The sequence below is a fragment of the Pteropus alecto genome, unplaced genomic scaffold, assembly GCF_000325575.1.
Source record: "Pteropus alecto unplaced genomic scaffold, ASM32557v1 scaffold7, whole genome shotgun sequence".
Classification (NCBI taxonomy): Eukaryota; Metazoa; Chordata; class Mammalia; order Chiroptera; family Pteropodidae; genus Pteropus; species Pteropus alecto.
Window position 1 is genome coordinate 9,759,812 of NW_006494614.1, and position 22,884 is coordinate 9,782,695.

At 35.1% G+C, this 22,884-nt stretch overlaps 1 protein-coding gene across 2 annotated transcripts in view; it reads left to right on the forward strand.

The window, feature by feature from the left end:
* UBE2J1 (ubiquitin conjugating enzyme E2 J1) overlaps positions 1-21,800 on the forward strand; it is a 26,239-nt gene extending 4,439 nt beyond the window's left edge. Inside the window, exons 2-8 of one of the 2 annotated variants that reach the window (XM_006926311.3) lie at positions 2,719-2,792; positions 4,025-4,156; positions 6,346-6,430; positions 6,707-6,812; positions 8,902-9,031; positions 12,486-12,605; positions 16,960-21,800. In XM_006926311.3, the coding sequence (XP_006926373.1) occupies positions 2,719-2,792; positions 4,025-4,156; positions 6,346-6,430; positions 6,707-6,812; positions 8,902-9,031; positions 12,486-12,605; positions 16,960-17,238 (926 nt within the window). In that variant the 3' untranslated portion in view covers positions 17,239-21,800. The remainder of the gene's footprint in view (positions 1-2,718; positions 2,793-4,024; positions 4,157-6,345; positions 6,431-6,706; positions 6,813-8,901; positions 9,032-12,485; positions 12,606-16,959) is intronic. The other variant, XM_025042589.1, reaches the window with a different exon arrangement.
* Positions 21,801-22,884: the final 1,084 nt, after the last annotated feature.

The window sequence follows — 22,884 nt, forward strand, 5'->3', positions numbered from 1 at the left end:
GATGTGATAAATAAAATCTGATCTCCAACTTAATCATTATTCAGCTAGCTGATGAGGAATGAAGGGAGAACAATCTCCTTGGCATCTTTGATTGCTGACAGCAGCCAAACTAATTAACTTCATAAGCTTCTATGATATTTTTATGTACTCCAAACCAAAGGGTTTTAATCTTTGTTCCATGGATCCCTTAGAATAGATGGAAGGAGGATAAATAGCCTGAAGGCCCAACTGGCTTGGCCTCTTCTACCAAATCAGATCTGTTACCTGTTTTACATATTGAGGTTCTCATTAAGCTTTTCTTTGAACAAAGGATTGTATATTATTGTCAAATAAATTTGAAAACCCTTGCCTTTAATCAGACCTTTGGAAAGAGAATTGCTGGGGGAAGATAGTCCAATTCAATTCAATTCAATTAATATTTGAATATATACTAAATGTTAAGTCCTGAGGAGAGTGCAGAGAAATAGATTGTTTAGCAGGAAAGATGTGTTAAATGATTATAAGTGAGATGAACTCTGTAAAAGGTAAGAGACGCAGTGTTATGAGGGCTTATAGTAAGGAAATCAACCTAGAATCTAGGGCTGCGGCTTCCAAAACTGACTGAGTATTAAATAACCTGGAGAGCATTCCTAGTCTCCACACCCCTCCCAGATCTCAGGGATTTTTATCTGTCCAAATGGGAATCTCTGTTCACTCCTCTGAGGATGGACAAGGGAAGTAGTCAGGGACACCTTCTTAAGGAAGTTACTTAAAGGTCTGGTGGGAGCCAGTCTAGATGATTAGGTGAGGGATGGTGGTGGTAGCAGCATTTCAAGCTAAAGGACCAGTATGTAGGAAAGAAGGTCTAGGATAGAGAGAAGCATAGCGTGTTCAAAGAATTGAACAAAGCCCGGTGTCTAGAACTTGAGAGAGGGGAGAGTGTCTCAATAGGTAAATGTTTCTAATATAGCATTTATTATGCTGTTTTGTATTGACTCCTCCCACTCCTCCCCCACCCAAGACTATAAGTTCCTTGATAACCAAAACTACTATAATTTATTTTGGTTGTAATTATAGCATCTAGTATGAGCTCAATAATAAATAGTGATGATCAACTGAACAAAATCTCTGCTTACGGGGGCCTAGTCCAGAGTAGGAGATGGAAAAGAATATTAATAAGTATGGAATAGGATAGTGACTTAACTTCTTTTTTATCTTAGGAACCCTTGATTTAAATGAAATTTTATGCAAAAGTTCTGATACATACAAAATTGTATGATTGTATGGAAGTTGCTTCTCAAATAACCTCTCTCCACCCTATGCCTCCACACATCTTACTTCTGTTGTTTCTGCCTGTTCATACCTACGTTCGTAATTCCTACTGTCTTTCAGATGTCAGTATCTGACCTCTTTTCTCTTTTGCCCACTCTTAGGTTAGGTGTCCACCTGGTGCATACTCCAGGTGTTTCCTGGAGCCTTGGGCTACCTGTCACTTGCCCGCCCCCCACCCCTCCTTTGCTATCCTAAACCAGTAACCTGACATTTCTTAGCACCTAAAGCTTGAGGTAGGAGGGGTTGGGATCAAAAGATTGACCTTGGAGAATCAATCGGGAAAGAAAAAGTGTACAGATACAGATAGGATTGTAGATTGTAATAGGCAGCTGACAGTCATTTATCATGGAAATAAAAGGCTGTGCCACTAACTGAAAGAGGTGGAAGAGAAGAGAGAGAAGTGAGTAAATAGCTGTGAAATAGCCTTAGGGTGCTAGTTGGAGAGAGTGGGCCAGTGGGCTTACAAGAGAAATATAAGAACATTGGATGGCATTGTGTCCCAATGGAGGTTGTTGATAATAACTACAGTGGCATCAATGTGCTTGCCTCTTTGACTTTTTTACCACCCTTCAGTAATGCTCAGCTCTTTGGATGTAGACCCCAAGAAGATGGTTGGGTTGAGTCAGCTAGAATTGAATTGTATTAAGGGAGCATGGAAGAGGAACTCCTAAAGCCAAGAGCGTGGATAAGAGGGAGGTAAATATAGGAATAGGCAGCATAAAGAAAGTTGTGGGGTCAGTGGATTGAAGATTTTAATTAAGCCGAAGAATTATTTGAAAAGGAAAAGTACGGCTGTGGAGATTTAGTGACTTCTGGGGACAGTCCCATTAACTTAATGCAAGATAGTGGGTGGAGAGTCTCAAGTAGTTAAAAATATAGGGGGTGGGAGGTGGGAGAGTACTGTTCATGAGCATGAGTTCCAGAGGGCACGCTTTTGTTAATAAAGACATCTTAACAAGGTAGTTGGATTACTTCTGTTGGAATCCCAGCTCTGTCATTTACTAGTTGTGTGACCTTGTACAAGTTTCTTTGTCTCAAAAATGGGGATAAAAATAGTAGCTATCTCATAGCATAGTTTTGAGGATTATGTGAGTTAATGTTTGAGTGCTACCACATAGGAAGTATATATAAGTACTTATATGTGTATTTACTTATATAAATAAAAATAGTGTCTTTATGAGACTTCCCTATATATTAAATATATAATTTATAATGCCTAGCTTCCATTTCTTTCCCTTTCCCTCCAATTACTACTGTTATCCCATAATTAAAACCTTTACCATCTACTCCATTAACCAGTCCTCTATACATGTTTTGTTATAGTAGAAACTTTTTCATTAGGTTTGTAAATCTGTGCTAATCAATTGGAAAAGTATATTTAAATGTCTCTAATGAATTTTATTTTAGCTGTTAAACGTTTAATGAAAGAAGCTGCAGAATTGAAAGATCCAACAGATCATTACCATGCACAGCCTTTAGAGGTTAGTTTCCGTCTCCATCTTCTACATATAAATTTTAATATTTTAAACAAATTCCTTAAAGTTGTTTCTTCATTACTTTGAGTCATTACACATGTCTTTGGTGTGTTTATTAATATATTTTACTCCCTATATTTCCTGAGTATTTCATTGGCCATTCAGAATCAGGCATTTTAGGACAAGCAGACTGAACTCTATAAAATGAGTTTTGGATGCTAAATTTGCTTTAGGTCTTGACTATGAGGAAGGGAGGGGAAGAACTCAATACTCTTTACAATTTGGAAGACCTAGCCCATTGAGAGGAGTCTCTGCAGCTAGTCTGGGCTTTTTTTTTTTTTTTTTTTTTTACAAACATCTGTATCTCTTCAGTCTTCTTATTTGTAAAAGGAGGGTATTTAAATGTGCTCAGTCTGGTTTTTTTGGTAATAGAATAAAATGTATTCATATGTGCACAAGTATTTTGCAAACTGAAGTACTTGATAACTGTAAAATGTTATTGATGGCATGTGTATTAATATTACTGACCGCTTATAAAAAGCTCTTAGGCATCTATGAGGGATAATTTTAAGTTTGTCAAAATAATCCAAATTTATATTTATCATTTGATTATACAGTTGACCCTTGGACAGTGCTCACCCCTGTACAGTTGAAAATCTTTGTATAACTTGAATCTCCCCAAAACTTATCTACTAATAGCCTACTGTTTGACCAGAAGCCTTACTGATAACATAGACAGTCAACAGATATTTTTGTTATATGTATTATATACTGTTTTCTTCCAAGAAAGTAAGCTAGAGAAAAAACGTTATTAAAATCATACAAGAGAGAAAATATGTTTACCGTACTCTGTTTTTTGAAAAAAATCCATGTATAAGTGGACCTGCACAACTAAAACTCTTGGTGTTCAAGGATCAACTATAATAATTATCACTAATTAGTATTCAAGGACTAATTTCTAACTTAATTAAATCTATAATCTTATTTACGAATACCTAACAAAATTATGTTATGTATTCAGACATTTTAAATGCATTTGTTTAAAAAAGATTTAGCTCTTTGGGACATGAAAGCTTTTATTTATAACTTTTATACTTGAGACATTTTGTGCATAGAAACTGCTCTAGCAATAATATGAAACATTTAATTTTTCTCACTCAATAACATTTCTAATAGTCATTGATAAAAATAACCAAACTTTTTAATGTTATTGATTCCTTATTATTGTTTTTGTTCAGGATAACCTTTTTGAATGGCATTTCACAGTTAGAGGGCCCCCAGATTCTGATTTTGATGGAGGAGTTTATCATGGACGAATAGTACTGCCACCAGAGTATCCCATGAAACCACCAAGCATTATTCTCCTAACGGTAAGAGTTCTTGGCTTTTTGGAATGCTTGTGATTTAACTCTTCATGGTGGCTGCAAAGTATGGTCAACATACTCATTTACATTAAGAAATAAAGTGGGACGTTATTATAATTTTGCCTTTTGGAGCCAGGTCTTGGTACTATAATTCTCACTCCCCCAAATAATTTATAGGAATTATTGATGCTAATGAATGTGTAATTACCATAGTGTTGTTAGGATTCAATGAATTAATATGTGCAAAGTGCTAGGCATAGTGTCTGGCATATGGTAAGTACTCAAGAAAGGACAGTTAATGTTATTGTACCTCTTAATAACATCTCCTTCGGCTTCTCACTTTTCTGACACTCTGTTCCTCAGTTTCCTCATTTTAACATACAGCTCTTAGAATAAGAAGTGACACAGAGTCCTCAAAAATATTAACTATATTATTACTATTTATATTTTAGCATTTCTGTCTGTCTTCACACATTTTATCTCCATGTGAAGGAAAACTGTCGTTCCAGTTTCCTCTTTCCTGGGACGTGTTCCATCAGAAAATTCCTCTCAATTGTTAAGCTTTCCTTCTCTCGTTTTCTTTAATTTACAAGTGTGTTTAATTATCCCCAACCTTGAAAAAAGCAAAAACAAAACACGAAACCTTACCACTTTATGTTGTTGTCCTGTTTTTCTCTTTGATAACCTTTAAAGCATCCTTAACTCTAGGTTAGCCCGCTGCAGTCTGGTTTTCACACATGCTCACTACTCTAATCTCAAAGACCAGTTTGAAAAATCCCACTGCCTCTTCTTAGTCTTCATCCAGTTCCATCAGAATTAAATATGTGACACTCATGGGGTAGCAGATGGTGAAACAAAAGGCATTCATCAATACACACCAAATTACTGCTACTTTTACCTATATTTGGTGTAGTGGAAAGAGCATTAGTTTTAGAGTCAGTAGACCTGGATTCTGCCCAGCGCTATTTCCATTACAACATGCACAGGTTACATAATCTCTTTGAAATTTAGTTTCCTCATCTGTCAAAAGGGTTGTATATGGTAAATATAACCACACCATGAGATTTCTCACATATGGAAATTGTTTAACATACATTAGGTGATGTTTAGAATTGTTAAGCTGGCAGTAGGGCTAGAGGAAGGTCCTGCAAAGGTCCTCCTGTGTTAGGAGTCTCTTCTTTTAGTTGCTAGATCATGGGGGAAAGCCAAGTGGTCTAGGGGGAGGGGCTGGTCCATGGAGAAACTGGTAGAGGATAGTTGGGGCAGCAACTGTTCACCAGCAAGTACAGATGTATTTCAGGAGTTAATGAATATGGTCATATTTAGCACAGCAGCTGAGAATCAGCCCGGCCCTCCTGATTTTCAGTGTTTGCTCTTTCTGGTTCACTTCTTCTCTTTTGAAAACTCTCCTCTCTTTTCCAACCTTCATTCAACAAATATTTATTAAACACATGCTATTTACCCTATGGGTGAGTAAGTCATATTTTCTGCCCATGAGAAGCTTATATTCTAACTTTGCGCCTCTTCTTTCCTACCCTTCCTCTAAGTATAGATATTTTACAAGTTCACTCTACAACTGTTTTATTTCTATGAAATGGCTTCAATGAACACCTCTGTGAAGTTAAGTACCAAAAATGTGTATATCTTCTGACATCATCTTTTCTGTATTTCTTCCTGCCTGCTAGACATCATCAATATCTCTTTCACCAAGGAAATAGATTTCACGTCCAAACTGAAATCATCATCACTGATCTTCTTCCTCTGTGTTCCTGTCTTATGAAATTACATCATCCTTCTGATAATCACTCCCACCTCAGAGCCTTCCTCACCAATATCTAGTTAGGTGATACTAAGTCCTTAGGTTCTATCCTAGTCTCTACATGTCTTCTTTATTAGATACTTCACAGACCCTAGCACTGTACTAGACATAGAGGAGGACATCAGGACATCTTTATATATCAATTATTTAGATTTTAGTTGTACAATTCAAGATGTTACAACTTCTAAAAATAGCTTTTATTAGTCATTCAGAATCCAACAAATATTTATCAAGTGTCTATAAGAGGACAAAAATCTGTATCCTCTTAGAGATTACATTCTTTTAAAATTATCTTTCAAAAGTATATGTAAAATATATTTATAAAGTATAATATATTAAACACATATAATTTTTAAATGCCTTATTTATTCCTAAGGCTAATGGACGATTTGAAGTAGGCAAGAAAATCTGTTTGAGCATCTCAGGACATCACCCTGAAACTTGGCAGCCTTCATGGAGTAGTGAGTATTACTTTAAAGTGAATATAAATCCTATGTAACTTTAATCAAGTCATAATTATAAAGTATAATGCCCTGTTGAGATTTAAGCTGTTTTTGATAAATAATTTGATATTATCGAATAAATAATAAAAATGCTTTTCCTTGTCTAGATTTTGGCCTTCATTTTACTACAGCCCTCTTATCTCTTCAGTGAAAGCCTGAGTCTTTTTCTCTTTCCAGAGTAAACTCAGTTCCTTTTACAAAACAATGTAGATTGATGTTTACTTTTTGTTTCAGTAAGAACAGCATTATTAGCCATCATTGGGTTTATGCCAACAAAAGGAGAGGGAGCCATAGGTTCTCTAGATTACACACCTGAGGAGAGAAGAGCACTTGCCAAAAAGTAAGTTTTGCATTTCATTCTTTGTTAAGATCCAAATACCTTTCTGGATAATGGCCCTTAGGAGATAGGCTCTGTTTCTTACTTTGTTAGTTACCTTGGCTGTAAGATGTAGTCTTAGTTTTGCTATTTTAGAAATTCAGTTGTACCAATTTACCCAGGAGTGATCAAAGTCTAACGAATTGATTTCATGCTCTCTAGGTTTAGAACTAGAGAAACAGTTCTGAGAAACAGTACTGGTCACTTGTCTCCTTTGGGGCAGTATTACAGATGGCAAAGAACTAGAACAATTATTTATATGTAACTTTCCACAAGATTAAAAATTCCTTTAGGGGAGATAGGGAATCCATCTTTATATCTATAATATCTGGCTCATAGCAAGTGCTCAATACATGATTTAGAATAAAGCAAAGGAGATTTTCTTTTATCAAGTTGTGGTTTCCCAGTGGTACTGCCTTCTTAGTTTTTCCAGGTGCATTCTGTCTGTATAACCCAGATTAGTTATTAGATTCAGAGTATCCTCTCCTTTGAGTAGTGAGTGCTAAGACTAATTCTTGATTTTGATCACTTTCCTGTTCTGGACTCTGTTGCCTACCACCCTTCAAACATATTATATGAATTAAATTGTAGTTTATCTTACCCTAGCACAGCCTAGAAAAGGCTGTTTACAGATGTTTTTTTAAATCAAATAGATTTTAGTGTCTGGAAGATTTGGTAGACTCCTTGGTTTCATTAACAACTTTTCTTTTAAACCTTATTTCCAAGTTCTGGGGATATACTTACTTGTAGCTACTATTCACAAAATTTTATATGATTCATGGCATCTGTTTTGTTTGGTTTTTATGTTGGCTTTCTATCTTGATACTTTTATCCAGTACATTTCATGGACAAGGTAAAAAAAACAACAACTTGTTTTTTTGTTTTATACTTCTCAGTGTATATCTTCTAGGCTCTTCGTCTGTATTAGAGGCTTTTTAAAAACCTGGTTTTGCATTTAACCATGGTAGCTTACTATCTTTGTGGATAAACTCACATATTCAAAATAAACATTCTCCTTTAAGTTTCATCTGACTTCTCAGTTAAAAGTGGACACTTTTTTGAGACAGATGATTTGACTATAACTGATTCTCAAGAGGGTATAAGTAGCAATGCTGCTTCTGGTAAAACAAAAAAATTTCATCAATAATTACTAAATACTACTTTTACATATATTTTGTTTACACGAAGCTACTTAATACATTTAAATAGCATGTTCTTCAAGACCTAAGGCTTTTATTATGTTGAACTAGAAGTATAGTAAAATAATTTTTAAAAAGGAAGTTCAGTGTATCAATATATATTTTTACATACTATACATATTTACTTTGAGTCATATAAATCCTCCGCACTCTCCTGAGCTTTAGGGGACTTTTGGCTATATCTGGAACACAAAGGAGAAAATGAAAACATAATAAAAGAAATCTTAGGGAAGTATAGTTACCAGGTTATGTTGAGTATCTACTTAATATAATGAGTAGTAAATTTCAGAGTCTTTGGATTTTTCGCAAGTTTTCTGTCTTTCAAGTTGTACTGCTATTTAGAGGAATAGGATTTGTGAGTATTTTCCCTGGAAATATCTCTAAATTCTGTTTTTAATTGACTTCTTTACTGTTTTATATATGTTTCTGCTAAAAATAATTTGAGCTTTATAATGGACTTTTCTCACAAGCTTAACATAGGCTTTGTTATGTGTGATCGTGAGGACAGTGTACTTAGACAATTTATATATTTCATCATATAAATCTAAAACTTATTTTTCTTTAGTTAGTATATTGGGAAAATAATGGAATCTAAGCCTGCATTTTATTTTTAATTTTAGATGTTTTAAAAATTGAGATATAATTGGCATGAATTTTCTTTTATACTAACCTAACTTGTATATTTGTCTCAGAACTATAATTATTGCCATAATTGTCTAATTTACATGTAGATGAATGTGATTAGGAATTATCCAGTGTTCTTTTTTTTAAAAATTTAATTCATAATTTGAGTGCCTTGAATTAACACTCAAGTATTTGATTTATACCCATCAAAAAAAATTATTTCCCACCAGATCCCAAGATTTCTGTTGTGAAGGATGTGGCTGCACCATGAAGGATGTCCTGTTGCCTTTAAAATCTGGAAGTGATTCAAGCAAAGCTGACCAAGAAGCCAAAGAACTGGCTAGACAAATCAGTTTTAAGGTACTCTAAATTGGTAAATAAATTCCAATTATGTAGCTCTTTTATTTACTTTCAAATTGGATAGAAAGTAAAACAATATAATTGTATTGCTAAGGTTTTTACAAATAATTTTTTTTTATTAGAAAACTAATAATGTACAAAGAAATACAAATTGATAGTTACAAAACAGTCATGGAGTGGTGAAGTACAGCAAAGGGAATATAGCCAATAATATTGTAATAAGTATGTATGCTGTCAGATGGGTTCTAGACTAATCGGGAAGTCTCTTTGTACATTAATTAAAAAATGACCACTATGCTGTACACATGAAACTAATACAAAGTAATATTGAATGTCACCTCTAATTAAAAATAAAAATTAAAAAATAAATAAAAAATAAAAAGCTACTTGCAAAGAGTTTTAAAAAATAAATAAGTAAATAAAAAGATCAGTTCCTCATTAAGGGTTTTCCTCAAAAGCTTGAGTATAATCTCCAGTATCAGCTGTGGAAAGGAGGAAGGCAGATATGCATATTCACATGCTAAGAAGTGTGCTCTGGTTTCACTGATGAAGAAAGCATAATAAGGATTTTACTGTATATTATATGCTCACCACTACCACCTTCCCCACCCCCTAGAAATGTAGACCCTGAAAATCAAAGTCAACACTTTGCACTTATAAAAGCTGGAAGAAAACTTTTTAGCTATAATTAGAATTATAATTGGTTATTTTCTAGCAGCCCGAAATGTCAGTGGAAACTCTTCCCTTTCAGCATTCCTTGTTATTACCTCTCAGCATTTGTTGGATATATATCTGCCACTGTTCCAGGTTTGAGGTTACACAGGCAGGTACGACACATTCTTGTCTTCCAGGAACTCACAGTCTCTAGCAAGATGTCTCAAAATGTATACCCACTGGCACTCGCATGGATCTAAGGATTCCTGGAAGGTCACTGTAAAACAGTAGGCAGCGTCAGTGTTTCAGATTCTATGCAGAACCACTGAGTTAGAACTTAATCAGACACTCTAAGAATGGGCTTGGGAATCTTTATACCAGTCTACCTGCTGATTCTTATGTATGCAAAAGTAGTGGACACCCTAATTTCGAAGCATTTATAATTTGTGATTTTCATGCTGATAAGCCTTCAAATTCTGGGCTATAGATTGCAAAGCCATCTCTTAAGAAACAGAGACAACCTTCTCCACCCTACTTTAGATCCTCACAGGGTGCTACAGAACCATACTTCACCAGCTGGTTATGTTAAGCCTTCCTAGATTCTCCCCTTTTCTCAGTAAGTCTCTACATTTCCTGTATTTCATAAGGCCCACAATAAGCTCTGGCACCTTGCCTACCATGGGAAACATTCTGGTGTGGGTAAGAGCTAAAATCATGTTGGAATTAGATCTGGGTTTGAATCTTAGCGTTTTTCACTTATTGCTTGCTAAACCACAGGCAAGTTACTAGGCCTTTGGTTTCCTCATCTGTAAAATGGAGATAATGATAGTACCTAGCTCATAGGATTATCAGGATTGGGTGAAATGATGCATATAGAGAGCATGTATATGGCTAGGCATACAGCCTAGCCATGTCATTCCGTGGTTACCAAAATCCTTGGTGGAACTCTTGGATTAATTGCTCGGAGCCAAAAAGTCTCACACAGTTCACAACAGGGTAGCCTTTTACCTGATGGAGACCTCAAAAATCATGAAATGTAGGCACCTAAGTGAGTAGAATATGATATACTTCTAAACTGTGTTGTGGAATCTGTATATTATGAGATGGTATAATTTGTTGTTGGGAGAGGGAGGGTAAATAATAGTATACAAAATAAACATTTTTAAAAATCGAATTTATAAAACACAAAGGTATACTGCATCTAAAGCAAGCTAGATACATAAAAATCCAAATTTATTATGTATGTCTTTATCAAAAGGTAGATGTTTAGCTCCCTAAAACATTTAATGTATAATTTTATTTTTAAAATTTTTACCCAAACAAAATTGCAGGAGGATATATTATATAGTTCAAATAGGGTTACCAGATTAAGCAAATTAAATTAAACTAAACAGGATACCCAGTTAAATTTTAATTTCAGATAAACAAACAAGAAATAATTTTTTAGTATAAATATATCTCATGAAATATTTGGCAACCTTAATTACAAAGCATGACTGTTTTTCCACGTAAGTTCATGACTTTAATTCATTACCCTTAGTAAGCTTTATGTTAGGAAAAGAAAAACTGATTAGAAATAAACTCATCACTAGTTAGATGAATTAATAAAGTTGTAAGTGCTGTGAGAAATTAATGATCAAAGTAAACCCGAACTTTTCTTCAAATGCTAAGAAGTTAGAATGTACCTAAAAGAAACAAAACAAAACAAAACAAAAAAACTCTGCTAATATACATTCACAATATATACATTTTAAAATATAGTGATTAAAACTTAGAATCTGGTATACAATGCCGGGGTTCAGATTCCAGCTTTGCTGCTTATTAGTAGTAGGACATCAGACATATTACTTAATCACTTTGTTTTTTTTCTCATCTGTAAATAGTAATAGTACTTACCTTGTAGGATTTTTATGAGGATTACAGAAGTTAATACTCAATTAAATATATTGTATTTAGAACTGCCTCTGGCGCTTAATGAGTTTTAGCTATTACAGAAAATATGGGTAAACAATAAGAAAATAACAATCATGTATGATCCCATCCCCAAAAAGTAACTGCTGTTAATATTTTGGCATATCTCTTACATATCTTTTTTTCCTGCATATATTTTACCCAAACATAATTACTTCCGGAATTTAATAAACTCCATAAAAAATGTCAATCTCTCTCTTTTTTACCTCTCTACATCCTGTCTGTCCTTCCAGGGTCCAGTTCTTGGGAGAAATTTTTTCTTCTATTTTCTTATGTCCGACAGAGGAAATGCTTAATAAACGGTTATTTTCTTCCATCTGAAGGTTCCTATTGCACATTAAATCACCTCTCTGAAACTCTTAGGGCCAGATGTGTTTTATACATCAGAATTTCAGATTTTAGAAAACACCAAATATATTAACACCTATCGTAGGATCTGGTGCAGAACCCCATAATCAAATCCATTAATATTTCATCAGCAAACCTGGAAATATTTACGCTACTGTGGAATAAAGACTGTTAACATCTTCACATGTTAGGCTTTGCCTGAAAATTACAAAAAACTTTAGAGATTTTTGCAATTGTGGATTGTGAACCATGAGTGTTAGTTCTGTCTCTCACCAAGTTGCCTCTTGAGAACAGGGATTGTCTGTACCTCTTTTGTAATACCTAATATAGTGATAGACACATGAGCGCTCAACACTTAACTGATTAATGTTGATATCAGACGAGCAGTTAAAATAAATCTAAGAGTGGGAATTTAGTTGTTTGTAGGTTATTCTGTACATTTTCTCTTGTAACACTACTCTTGGGTATATCTTTTTTGTAGGCAGAAGTCAATTCATCTGGAAAGACTATTGCTGAGTCAGACTTAAACCACTCTTTTTCACTAAATGATTTACAGGACAATATACCTACAACATTCCAGGATGCTACAGCCAGTACATCGGTATGGTTCTTATCTTTTAGATACACGTACATCTATATTATTATCATTACTTGCAATAGGAGGAGGCGATCCCTAAATGAAATATCTGAATATTTTGGTTCTAACAATTGGATTCTAGCCTAGCTCTCTAATGAATTACTGTATCATCTTAAGCAAGTTATTCATACTTTCTGAGACTTCTTTTTTGTTAAATGGGGCTGGACTAAATAATTTCTAGATTCTATCATCCCTCCAGAATTCTGTGATTTCTCTGAAAAATTAGTTTCAGTATAGTGCTACTGTAACAAGAGGGCAACTGAGTCCAGGACACATGCTGCTTGTGCTGCTCAGCCAGTAGAACGACACAGGAGTTGGGTTATTTAGAATAAGCATTTATTGTCAGGGCATCGGTGATCTGAGAAGGCAGTAGGTTAACACCTTCAAAACTGCCTTGCCTTCTCAGTCTGGTTTAGGGTATTTAAGGAAAAATCTGGGCATTATTCCAGGGGTTGGAGGGATCTGTTGTGATTCATGGAGCTGTTCCTCTGGCAGCATGGTCTTCCAATGGCATTAGCAACCCAGGAACAAAGATGGGAGTAGTCTGGAAAGAATGCTAGACCAGAAGGATTGTGACCAGTAAGCATAAGGGCATTAATTATAAGTTCAGGGCAACTTTCTATGGCAGGGGACATTTCCAAACTCTGGGTCAAGCCACAGGGGACAATCTATTGTTAAGCTATAGGGTAAGGAAAGGTGAGGCCAGGGATGCTGTGAGGCATCTACTACGGGGGTCCCAACTGGGCGCTTTTTCACTACAGTCTGAATAAAATAAAATATATATATATTGGCCACTTTCTAAATAGGCACTCTAAAAGTTAATTAATTAATTAATTAATGGGTGCTCTATCTTTGACAGGTAGGCATTGACTTAATAAAGGCTTGGAGCCAAAGATTTGCCTTAGACCTGCTCTGTCCAATACAGTAGGTACTAGCCACATGTAACTATCAAAATTTATATTTAAATTATTCAGAATTAAATTCAATTAAAAATTCATTTACTCAGTCACCACTTGCTACATTTCAAGTAATCCATAGCCACATGTGGCTAATGGCTACCATATTGACAGTACAGATATTGAACATTATCATCACAAAGAGTGCTGATGGATAGTGCTGCCTTGCACATAGTAAGTGTCCAATAAATAATTTTTGAACAAAAGACTGAGTGAGTGCTATGGCTGTTGTTGGTTGTTCCCTGATCTGTTGTCGCAGTGTTGGTGGGCCTAGGTCATCAGAGAGACTTATTAAGAAAATGAGACTGGATTGTTGTTAAATAGTTAGGATTATGGAGAATAACAGTGACTTTCTGTATATAAGAGATAAATTGCCTTTTGGGATCTTTTTGGTAACAGGTGGTTTGGTTGAGTAACCACATCATTCTCCTCTCCCTCTAGTTATAGAGGATTTTAAAGGGTCAGGAAAATTGGAATAGAAACTGAGCAAATAACAGATTTGCCCTTACTCAGGAGTAACTTACTGTAAAGTGGGACTGGGTAGTCTTGAGTGGCTGCCTCCTATTTAAAGAGTGAGATGGCAGAGAACTAGTTTGGAGAAAGCAGGGAAAGGATGCTCTGAAGGAAGTACTTGGAGGACTGGAGATGGAGTTATAAGAAAAAAGTGTATGTTGAGAGTTAAATTGTTTTTACATGATCTCCACGTAATTTTATGAATTGTAGAGGAATATAATGAATTTGTTTTAGTCAGTATATGTTTTAACTTTTTACCTTTAAAATTCCAATTTTTTAGATTTCATAAATAGATTTTTTTAGAAATAGAAATTTCCTATTACAGAAAGGAGGATAGTAATCTTTTCACACCTTTAAGGACAATCTCTTAATATTTGTGATATATTTAAATCTATCTTTAGTCTATTTTAAATTTGTCAAGTCTTCCTGTTGCATATTCCAGTTATATTTATTCCAGTTGTAATTTACTTTATAACTAATTACTTATTGTCCATCTCACTTCCCAGAATGTAAGTTCCTTAAGGATCAGGGCTCTCTTTCTACTACACTGTATCCTCTGTGCCTGGCATAGTGTCTTATATATAGAGAAGGTGGCAATACATATTTGTTGATTGAATAAATGAATCTTAAGATTAGCACTTTAAAAAAATACTAGGAATACAATTAAAGAAAGCAAGAAGTTTAAATAAATTAGCAAAAACAATAATGTTATTATAGTAGTATTTTTCATTTTGATTTTAAAGTATATAAAACTTATAAATCTTTCATAGATAATAATTCTGGTTAAAATACTGACAAGCAATAAATTGTCTACAGTTGTGAGTTAAGCTTTTAATTACATTTGCATACAAATTTCAGAGTGTGATTATATAATTTGATCACTACAGAGTTAACTGAAACCTGGTTTTGGCTAAGGGTGGCTGCTTGACATGCAAGTGTAATATAAATTCAATGAGATGATATATATTAAATCCCAGATAAGCTGTTTTTTTAGCCTTGAGGGGGCGAGAGATTGCCCACAGTCTAAATACAGCAGATAACATTAGTCCATCTGTTGCTTGTTGACGCAGATTTTTTAGCTATGTAGAAATGGGAAAAATACTGATGGTAGTTTTATGTTCTTCCAGTCTATCAGATTTTTTTCCTCTTCCCAGGGATTGAGGTTCTGAATAAACCATTCCATTTTGTATTAAAAAGCAAACACAAAACTCCCTCACAGATGCTGGTTATTCCAGGTTATAATAGAAAAATTTATATGTGACTTATCTGTGGCTGTGATTTGTATATTTGCTTTATTTAATGATCAAATTGCTCCGAGAGCTGTGGAGTTTAGAAATCCAAGTTCATGCAACTCTAATTCAGTATCAGCACTAACTTATTTTTAGGTAAAAGTCAGCAGCTCCTTTTTACTGCTGTGTTATGGATCACTACATTTGAGTATTCCAAGGGATAGTTTTAAGAAATTAAAATTATTTAAGCCTTTTGATGCTGAGATGAATGTCAGATTTAAAATATAATTTTTTCTGCCGATAACTTAGATAAGCAGTTTTTTCCCTAATGTTTATAGCTATTGGCCAGCACAAATACTATCCTTTTACCTTTTTTAAAAAAGTATTTGAATTACATTATTTGATTCTTTTTTCTTTAAATATTAAAAATTTTCTTCAAAATTTTCTAAAATGGGAACTATTTAAAATGTTTTATATTTGCTCAATTTTTTCCCCTCTTTAATTCCATCCCCCCCCCAACACACACACACACACACTTCCACCTCTGACTTATGGATGTTGCCGTTTCCCCTTAAGAAGGCAGGGCGTCTCTTCCCACATATATTTGCTCAATTTTTAAAGTTATTGTGAATAAAACAGCATTCTTTTTTATTTGAAAGAATGTGTTCTGGCACTAATATAATCGGTATAAGCTTGTTTTCAATAAAAGAATTAAAAGTCATTGGGTTTAATGGGTAGAGTTAAAGTGTCTGTTGAATAAAATGGAATTCATATTTTATAAAGCTTTCTTATCTATAAACTATAAGATTTCAAATCACTTGGTGCCGCACTGTGGTTATGCTTTGACGGAGCAATCTTTAAAGGATAGAAAGCCATTGACATCCAGTGCTTTATGGGGGGGCAACTAGTGTGCCAAAGTAGAGAGTACATTGAGTCTCCCATAGCTACCTTCAAATTGTTCTCAGCATATATCCAGGGAACTCTTGACATCACAAAGTAACATGGTTCAAACACACAGTTATAGGGTTCTTCTAGACTTATGTTTAATTCATTGACAAGAATATTGAGAAAAGATAAGCCTGGTTTGAAAACCACATCTAATTTTTACAATATTACTGCAAAGAACATGTGGTTTGAAATTATTTCCTATACTCTATTTTATACAGCATAAGAAGCATATTGACATAGTAAGATAATAGTGAAAGAAATGTGTTCTTTTTGCCATTTGGATTTTCAAAATTTTCAAGCAGAAAGTGGAAATCAAAATGCTTCCCTCCTTGACTTTACTGAAAGAAGAGGGTGCCCAGATACCTAGCAGATTCTATTCGAGTTGTCACTCAGGGAGAGTAGAAAGCCATCTATGGAGAATATGGATAAACTCTGTTCTTGTCTTATTTTTGTTACTGGTAAATTCCTCTTCCACCTGGTGAGGAATCTGAGTAAGTTGTATTGCTGGCTTACTAAAGTGAATTATTAGTCTCTGCATTCAGATAATTCTTGGTAGTTTTGCCTTTGGTCATATTTAGTGCTCTGAGTTTCTTTGTACTCTTGAATACATAACAGGTATATGTATAAGTTTAATTTGCCAATTTCAAACAGAATTTCTCAAAAAATTCCTAGTATGGCGTCCAGAACCCCTCGGGAGCATCCCTTCAACAACCTGTCCAGCCTGTAGCTAAGAATACCTCCATGAGTCCTCGACAGCGCAGGGCCCAGCAGCAGAGTCAAAGAAGGTCATCTACTTCACCAGATGTAATCCAGGGCCAGCAGCCAAGAGACAACCACACTGATCATGGCGGATCCGCTGTACTGATTGTCATCTTGACTTTGGCATTGGCAGCTCTCATATTCCGACGAATATATCTGGCCAATGAGTACATATTTGACTTTGAGTTATAATATTGTTTTGTGTCTTAAGAGCTGTGACTCAACTGCTTCATTAAACATTCTGCATTGGGTATAATCTAAGAATTGTTTACAAAAAATTATTTTGTATTTACTCTTCATTCCTTTTTGATTCTTATAAATTCAATATAAATATAGCTAGACATTCAGACTGTGTCTTGCTTAGTTTAAGGGATTGGAAGTCAAGTCCCTTGTCTCACTATATGACCTGCTTTACAGGGAAATAACTTGTTTCTCATGCCTCAGCTGCTTATGTATATTTGTGATACTTTTCTGTATAGCCCTTTTAAGTTTTTGGATAAAAGATGGTATTTTAAGTTCCAGTGAATATCAGTAGTTTATTCAATATCATTTATTGAATACTCTGTTTCTACTTATGTAGAATGATACAGGGATAAGAGTTGAAAAGGGAAAGTAAATCCCCTCAAATAGTTTACTTAAAATGTCATTCACAGGAAACATACTGGAATTACCCATTCTGTGACATACTTTGAGTCCTAAACATTCTTCAATGACAGTTACTATTTCAGTCAAATATTTATGAGGAAATGAGATTACATCTTGGTTATCGGATGTCACTCGAGATAATTCTTTGTAACCACTTTGATATGCTGTTAACCCATTCTCTCCAATACGCACGTAAGATTTAAGTAGAAAGAAAACAATCCTCCACAGATCTTTGTTTTAAGGAAGGAAGGGTGGGAGGGAGGGAGGAAGGAAGAAGAGTTCAAGCCAGGAAATGATTTGATTTTATTCCAGAGGTTAAGTGGGAGGATCTTAAGATTTGAATGTTTGGTCTGCTTTGAATTGTATGTCTTTTGAGATGTATATATGCCTAGCTTTGTAATCACTATCAGTTTAATTATTCTGCAATATGCATAATGTTGAAATATTTCATGTACCATTTTAATAGAAAAAGCTCCGGACCCAAGCAACAGTGATAGAAATTAAAAAGACCTTTACTTGGAATTGTCCACTTAATGAAAGCCCAAGAAATAAATTCAGTGCAAAATCAATATATAACTTAGTGCTAGCTAGCTCCACAGACTCTAGTAGATAATTTTCCCATCATAATGCCTGGTGAGAACATAATCACAGAAAACATTGCCTTCAGCATGTTCAGTAGCAGTATTGAAGGTACTCTTGAGAGTATTGTTAATGTAGGTTTAATTTTTAAATACAGGCAGCCCCTATCTTACATTTAGGTTATGTGCTAAAATGTATATATAAAGGTATTTTGTGTTTTTGCTTTTGTTTTTTTTTACAACTTAATGTATAAATGGCATTTAGGTCCTAGACCAGTCCACAAAAGTTAGTCCATAATGTATTTGAATATTTTGGGGGATGGTATTCATAAAGTCCTTATTACATAGTTTTACTAACTGAAATTATGGACAAGATAGAAACAATTTGTAAAATGATTTTAAAGGCAAACTTAATTTTTACTCCTACTATAGGACTTCAGTTCTATTAACTATCAGACACAATCTCTGTGTTCATCCGATAGCCAGTTTTTGTTTTCTGTCTGCAGATAAAATATGAGCATATTATATACTATTATATAATACAAGTTGTCTTAAACCTTAATAAATTAGCATTTTAAAAGTGTTTACAGATTGTTTCTGTTATATCTACAGCTGAAGTTTTTTAAATCTAAAAAGCCCAAGGACTTTATGGAGACCTCATATGTCAGGAAAATTATAGATTACCACTTTATAACTTTATTGCCATGAGAAAATGCATTCTGAAGTCTTGATTTAGAGCATAAGATATTAGAAATATTGGTTCAATGATCAGTGGCCTCCTAGTAAGAGGTCACTGACCCTAGAAGACCAGGTAATGTCATCATTTGAGAAGGAAATCCCTGTGCTCTCAACCTATGCTGAGATTAATCTTGTGCTAGGAACAATCTTCCCTCCACTTCCTCTCAGTCACACATGAACCAACCTCGGATCTGTGTGATCTTGTTACATGTTTCCATGGGATGTACTTACACTTTCTGATTGATTCGGCTAAAATGATTTTGCATTATGCAGTTCCTTCTCTCTCTGATTTGCCTTTCTTTCCTCACCCATCACTGACAGGCCACCTTCTTGTTTGTGTTGGGGTTTTTTTTTTAGCACCTGACACGTATATCTGAAAGTGACATATTTTTTTGTCCTCTTTCAGCTCATATGTTACTTAAAAATCTTTAAGTTGTCAATCTGACTTCCATTGTAGAGTTAATGAGCAAAATTGGTTTTGGAGACCATTCTTGCTTCAACCTCACCTGATAGGTTTCTTCAGAAAACTATTATTTTTAAAGCCCCACCTTAACCCCTTAATTACAACAGCATAAGGTCAACACAGATGTATGATCTGGTAGGTAAAGGCTTAGGACTTCTTTACCCAGTCCTCAGATTTTGGTAACTCTGTGACTTTTTCTTTGGCCAACTTAGCACATGCCTACGCACCAAGGTAGTTAAAATAGCGTATTCGAAAAAATAATAATGTCTCTTTCACCTGTAACTGTTCAAAACAAATGAAACCTTTCAATTTTTATGTATTGTGGGGCTTTTCTGTAGCACTTCACATTTTTATGCTGCTTATTGTTTTTATTCCACTGAAATAAAAATTTCATCAAAATTCTCAACTAATTTTTTAAAACTTGAAAAATTGTTTATTATTTTGACTATGGAAATATAAAATTTCCTATTTCAGGAGAATAAGAAACTTTTTTGTTATTTTTAGCTATGAATAAACTTTCTGGTATTTTGAGACCCCATTTTTATAAACCAGAATCAATAAACAAGCAAACCTCGTACATTTAGACTTGAGCAGAAACCTAGGCTGAAGTACCGAAAAGCCTATATTGTTTTATTACTTGCAGGTAAATATATGAAAGGCGAATGCACGCACTAAACCTGGCTTTTGACAAAGAATGATGTGTACGTAAATGTGTACTACGAAAGCCTTTGTGGGAGGCTGTACAGTTTTCAGAAGTGTTTGGAATGCCTAACAGTTGTCTTCACAACTAGTATGGGCTGCTCAATAAAACCAGTGACTTTATTCATACCTCGTTTTGACCAAAGGTGGTATTATTTATGTCATCTGGTCTTATCTCCTGTCCATTCTACATCTTTGAACATTCTCTTGTGTCTTTCCATCTCTCTTCATACTCATTGCCACTACCCTAATTAGCCATTATCTCCTCCGAATTAGTGCAATAACCTCTAACAGATCTCCAGTCTTGCCCCATTCCTGACACTAGCCAGAGTCTTCTCTGATGCACAGATATGATCCCATCTCTCCATTGCTCTTATAGGCCCAAACTTAATGTGTAGGAATGTGTAGGACACAAGGCTCTGTGTGGCTAGAGTCCCACCTGGTTCTCTGGCCTAATCTGACCTCAGCAAATGCTACTGGGGCCTTATCACAGCTCTGAGTTTGAGCCACTGGGGCCAATCCTCTGTCATAAGAAATGAGAGATGTTAAAGTTACGTATCCTCTGCCTCACGCCACATATAAAAACTAACTCAAAATGATCTAAGACCTTAATGTAAGAGCAAAAACTAGAAAACTCTTAGAAGGAAACTATATCTTTGTGATAGGTTAGGCATCACATGGGTTAGGCAGTGGTTTCTTAGATACAAGATCAAAAGCACAAGCAACCAAAGAAAAAGGAGGTACATTTCATCAGAATAAAACTTTCAAAGATCACCACTTAGCGAAAGGACAACACAGAATCAGAGCAAATATTTGCAGATCATACATCTGATAAGGCACGTATCCAGAAAGTTTAAAGAAATCTTATAACTCACTAATCTAATTTAAAAATAGCAAAGGATTTGAGTAGACATTTGTACAAAGAAGATGCATAAATGAACAAAAACATACACAGAGATGCTCAACATCATTAGTCAGGGAAATGCACTTCACACCCACTATGATGGCTAGAATAAAAAGCATTGGGGAGGATATGGAGAAATTGGAGCTTACATTCATTGCTGGTAGGAATGTAAAGTGGTACAGCCACTTTGGAAAGGGGTTTGACAAGTCCTCAAAAAATTAAAGTTACCATGTGACCCAGGAATTTTCCAGGTTTATATGCAAGAGAAGTGAGAACATGTTCATACAAATTTGTTCATGAGTATTCACAGCATTGTTGTTACTAGCCCCAAACTGGAAACTCAAATGCCCATCAACCGATAAAATGGATATCTATATAATGGACTATTAATAAAAATAAAGTTATGATATATGCTACAGCTGGATAAATCTTGAAAACATTATGCTAAGTGAGGGAAGCCAGACACAAAAGGCCACATATTTTTATGAAATGTCCAGAATAGGCAAATCCATAGAGAAAGAAAGTAAATTGGTGATTGTCAGGAGCTGAAGGGAGCAGGGAGGGAATAGTGAGAGACTGTTAATTGGTATGAAGTTTCTTTTGGAGATGAAAATGTTCTAAAATTAGAGGGGATAGTTGCACAACTTTAGAATATACTAAAAAACTTTAAAGGGTGAATTAATGGTATGTGAATGATATTTCAATAAAGCTGTTATAAAAAAAGTTATTCCATCTCCAACTGTGGCTTTCTCCCTGCTGTAATCACATAATCGAACTACTAAAAATAAGAGTTTTTAAAAAAATTGGTAGGACCTAAAGTTGCACCTAGAATGCAACGAAACAAATATTTCTTGAAAACCAACATCTGGCACAATTCAAGGCTTCCAGCCAGTCCTTTATAGACTTGTTCTAAATGGAAGAAAGAAAAAGAGGTCTTTTGAACAATCTATGGAAAGGAACTTCAACAGGCCTCACCTCTTCCCCATTAAATCTTTGGCAGGAGTGGGGCTTTTAAACAAATTGCCTGGATAATTCTGAGGAGTAGCCAGGTTTGGGAACCCCCGAATGAGTCCCCATATTGAATTAGTCCCACTCACAAGTTCCTATTAAACTCACTGTAATTAGGCCTTGGTTGCCAGATCCAGCAACCTGTTTTCAGTCCTCGCTTCTTGGCAGCACTAATTGTTGACCACCTTTCTGCCTGAAACTCTCCTTTGGTTTTCATAGTCAACATCTTCGCTAGTTCTTCTATGCTTTTGTTCTGACAACCCATCTGTCCTTTAAAAGTATGGCTTCTCCAGGATTCTGCACTTGGACATGGACCCCTTCTATGTCCTTGGAAGATCTCTCTCCCTTTCCTATGGTTAAACTGCCATCATACACTGATGTCTTAAAATCTATTTCTCCAGTCCAGACCTTTCTCCCGAGCTCCAGGCTCATACTCCAGCTGCATACTAGGCATCTGGAGGTCCCATGGCACCTCAAACTCCACAAGTGAAAGTTTATTTTAGCTCCCCACTGAACTTGTCCACCTCTAATGGATATCAATTAATGGCTGAACCATCACCAGACCTACCTCCAAACTAGAATCCTGGATACCACTGTTGACTTCTCTTATTTCCTACTCTATTCAGTCACCAGATGTGTTCTACTTCAGTAATAACTTGACTATCTCAGTCAAGTTCTGTCTTCCGTCCTCTTCCTCTTACCTCTTCTCTTAGGGCAGGACCTCATCCTCTTTTGTTTTTATAACTTCCCTGATCCAATTGGTCCCGGTTAGAAATTTCTTAAAAAACAAAGCAAATCATGTC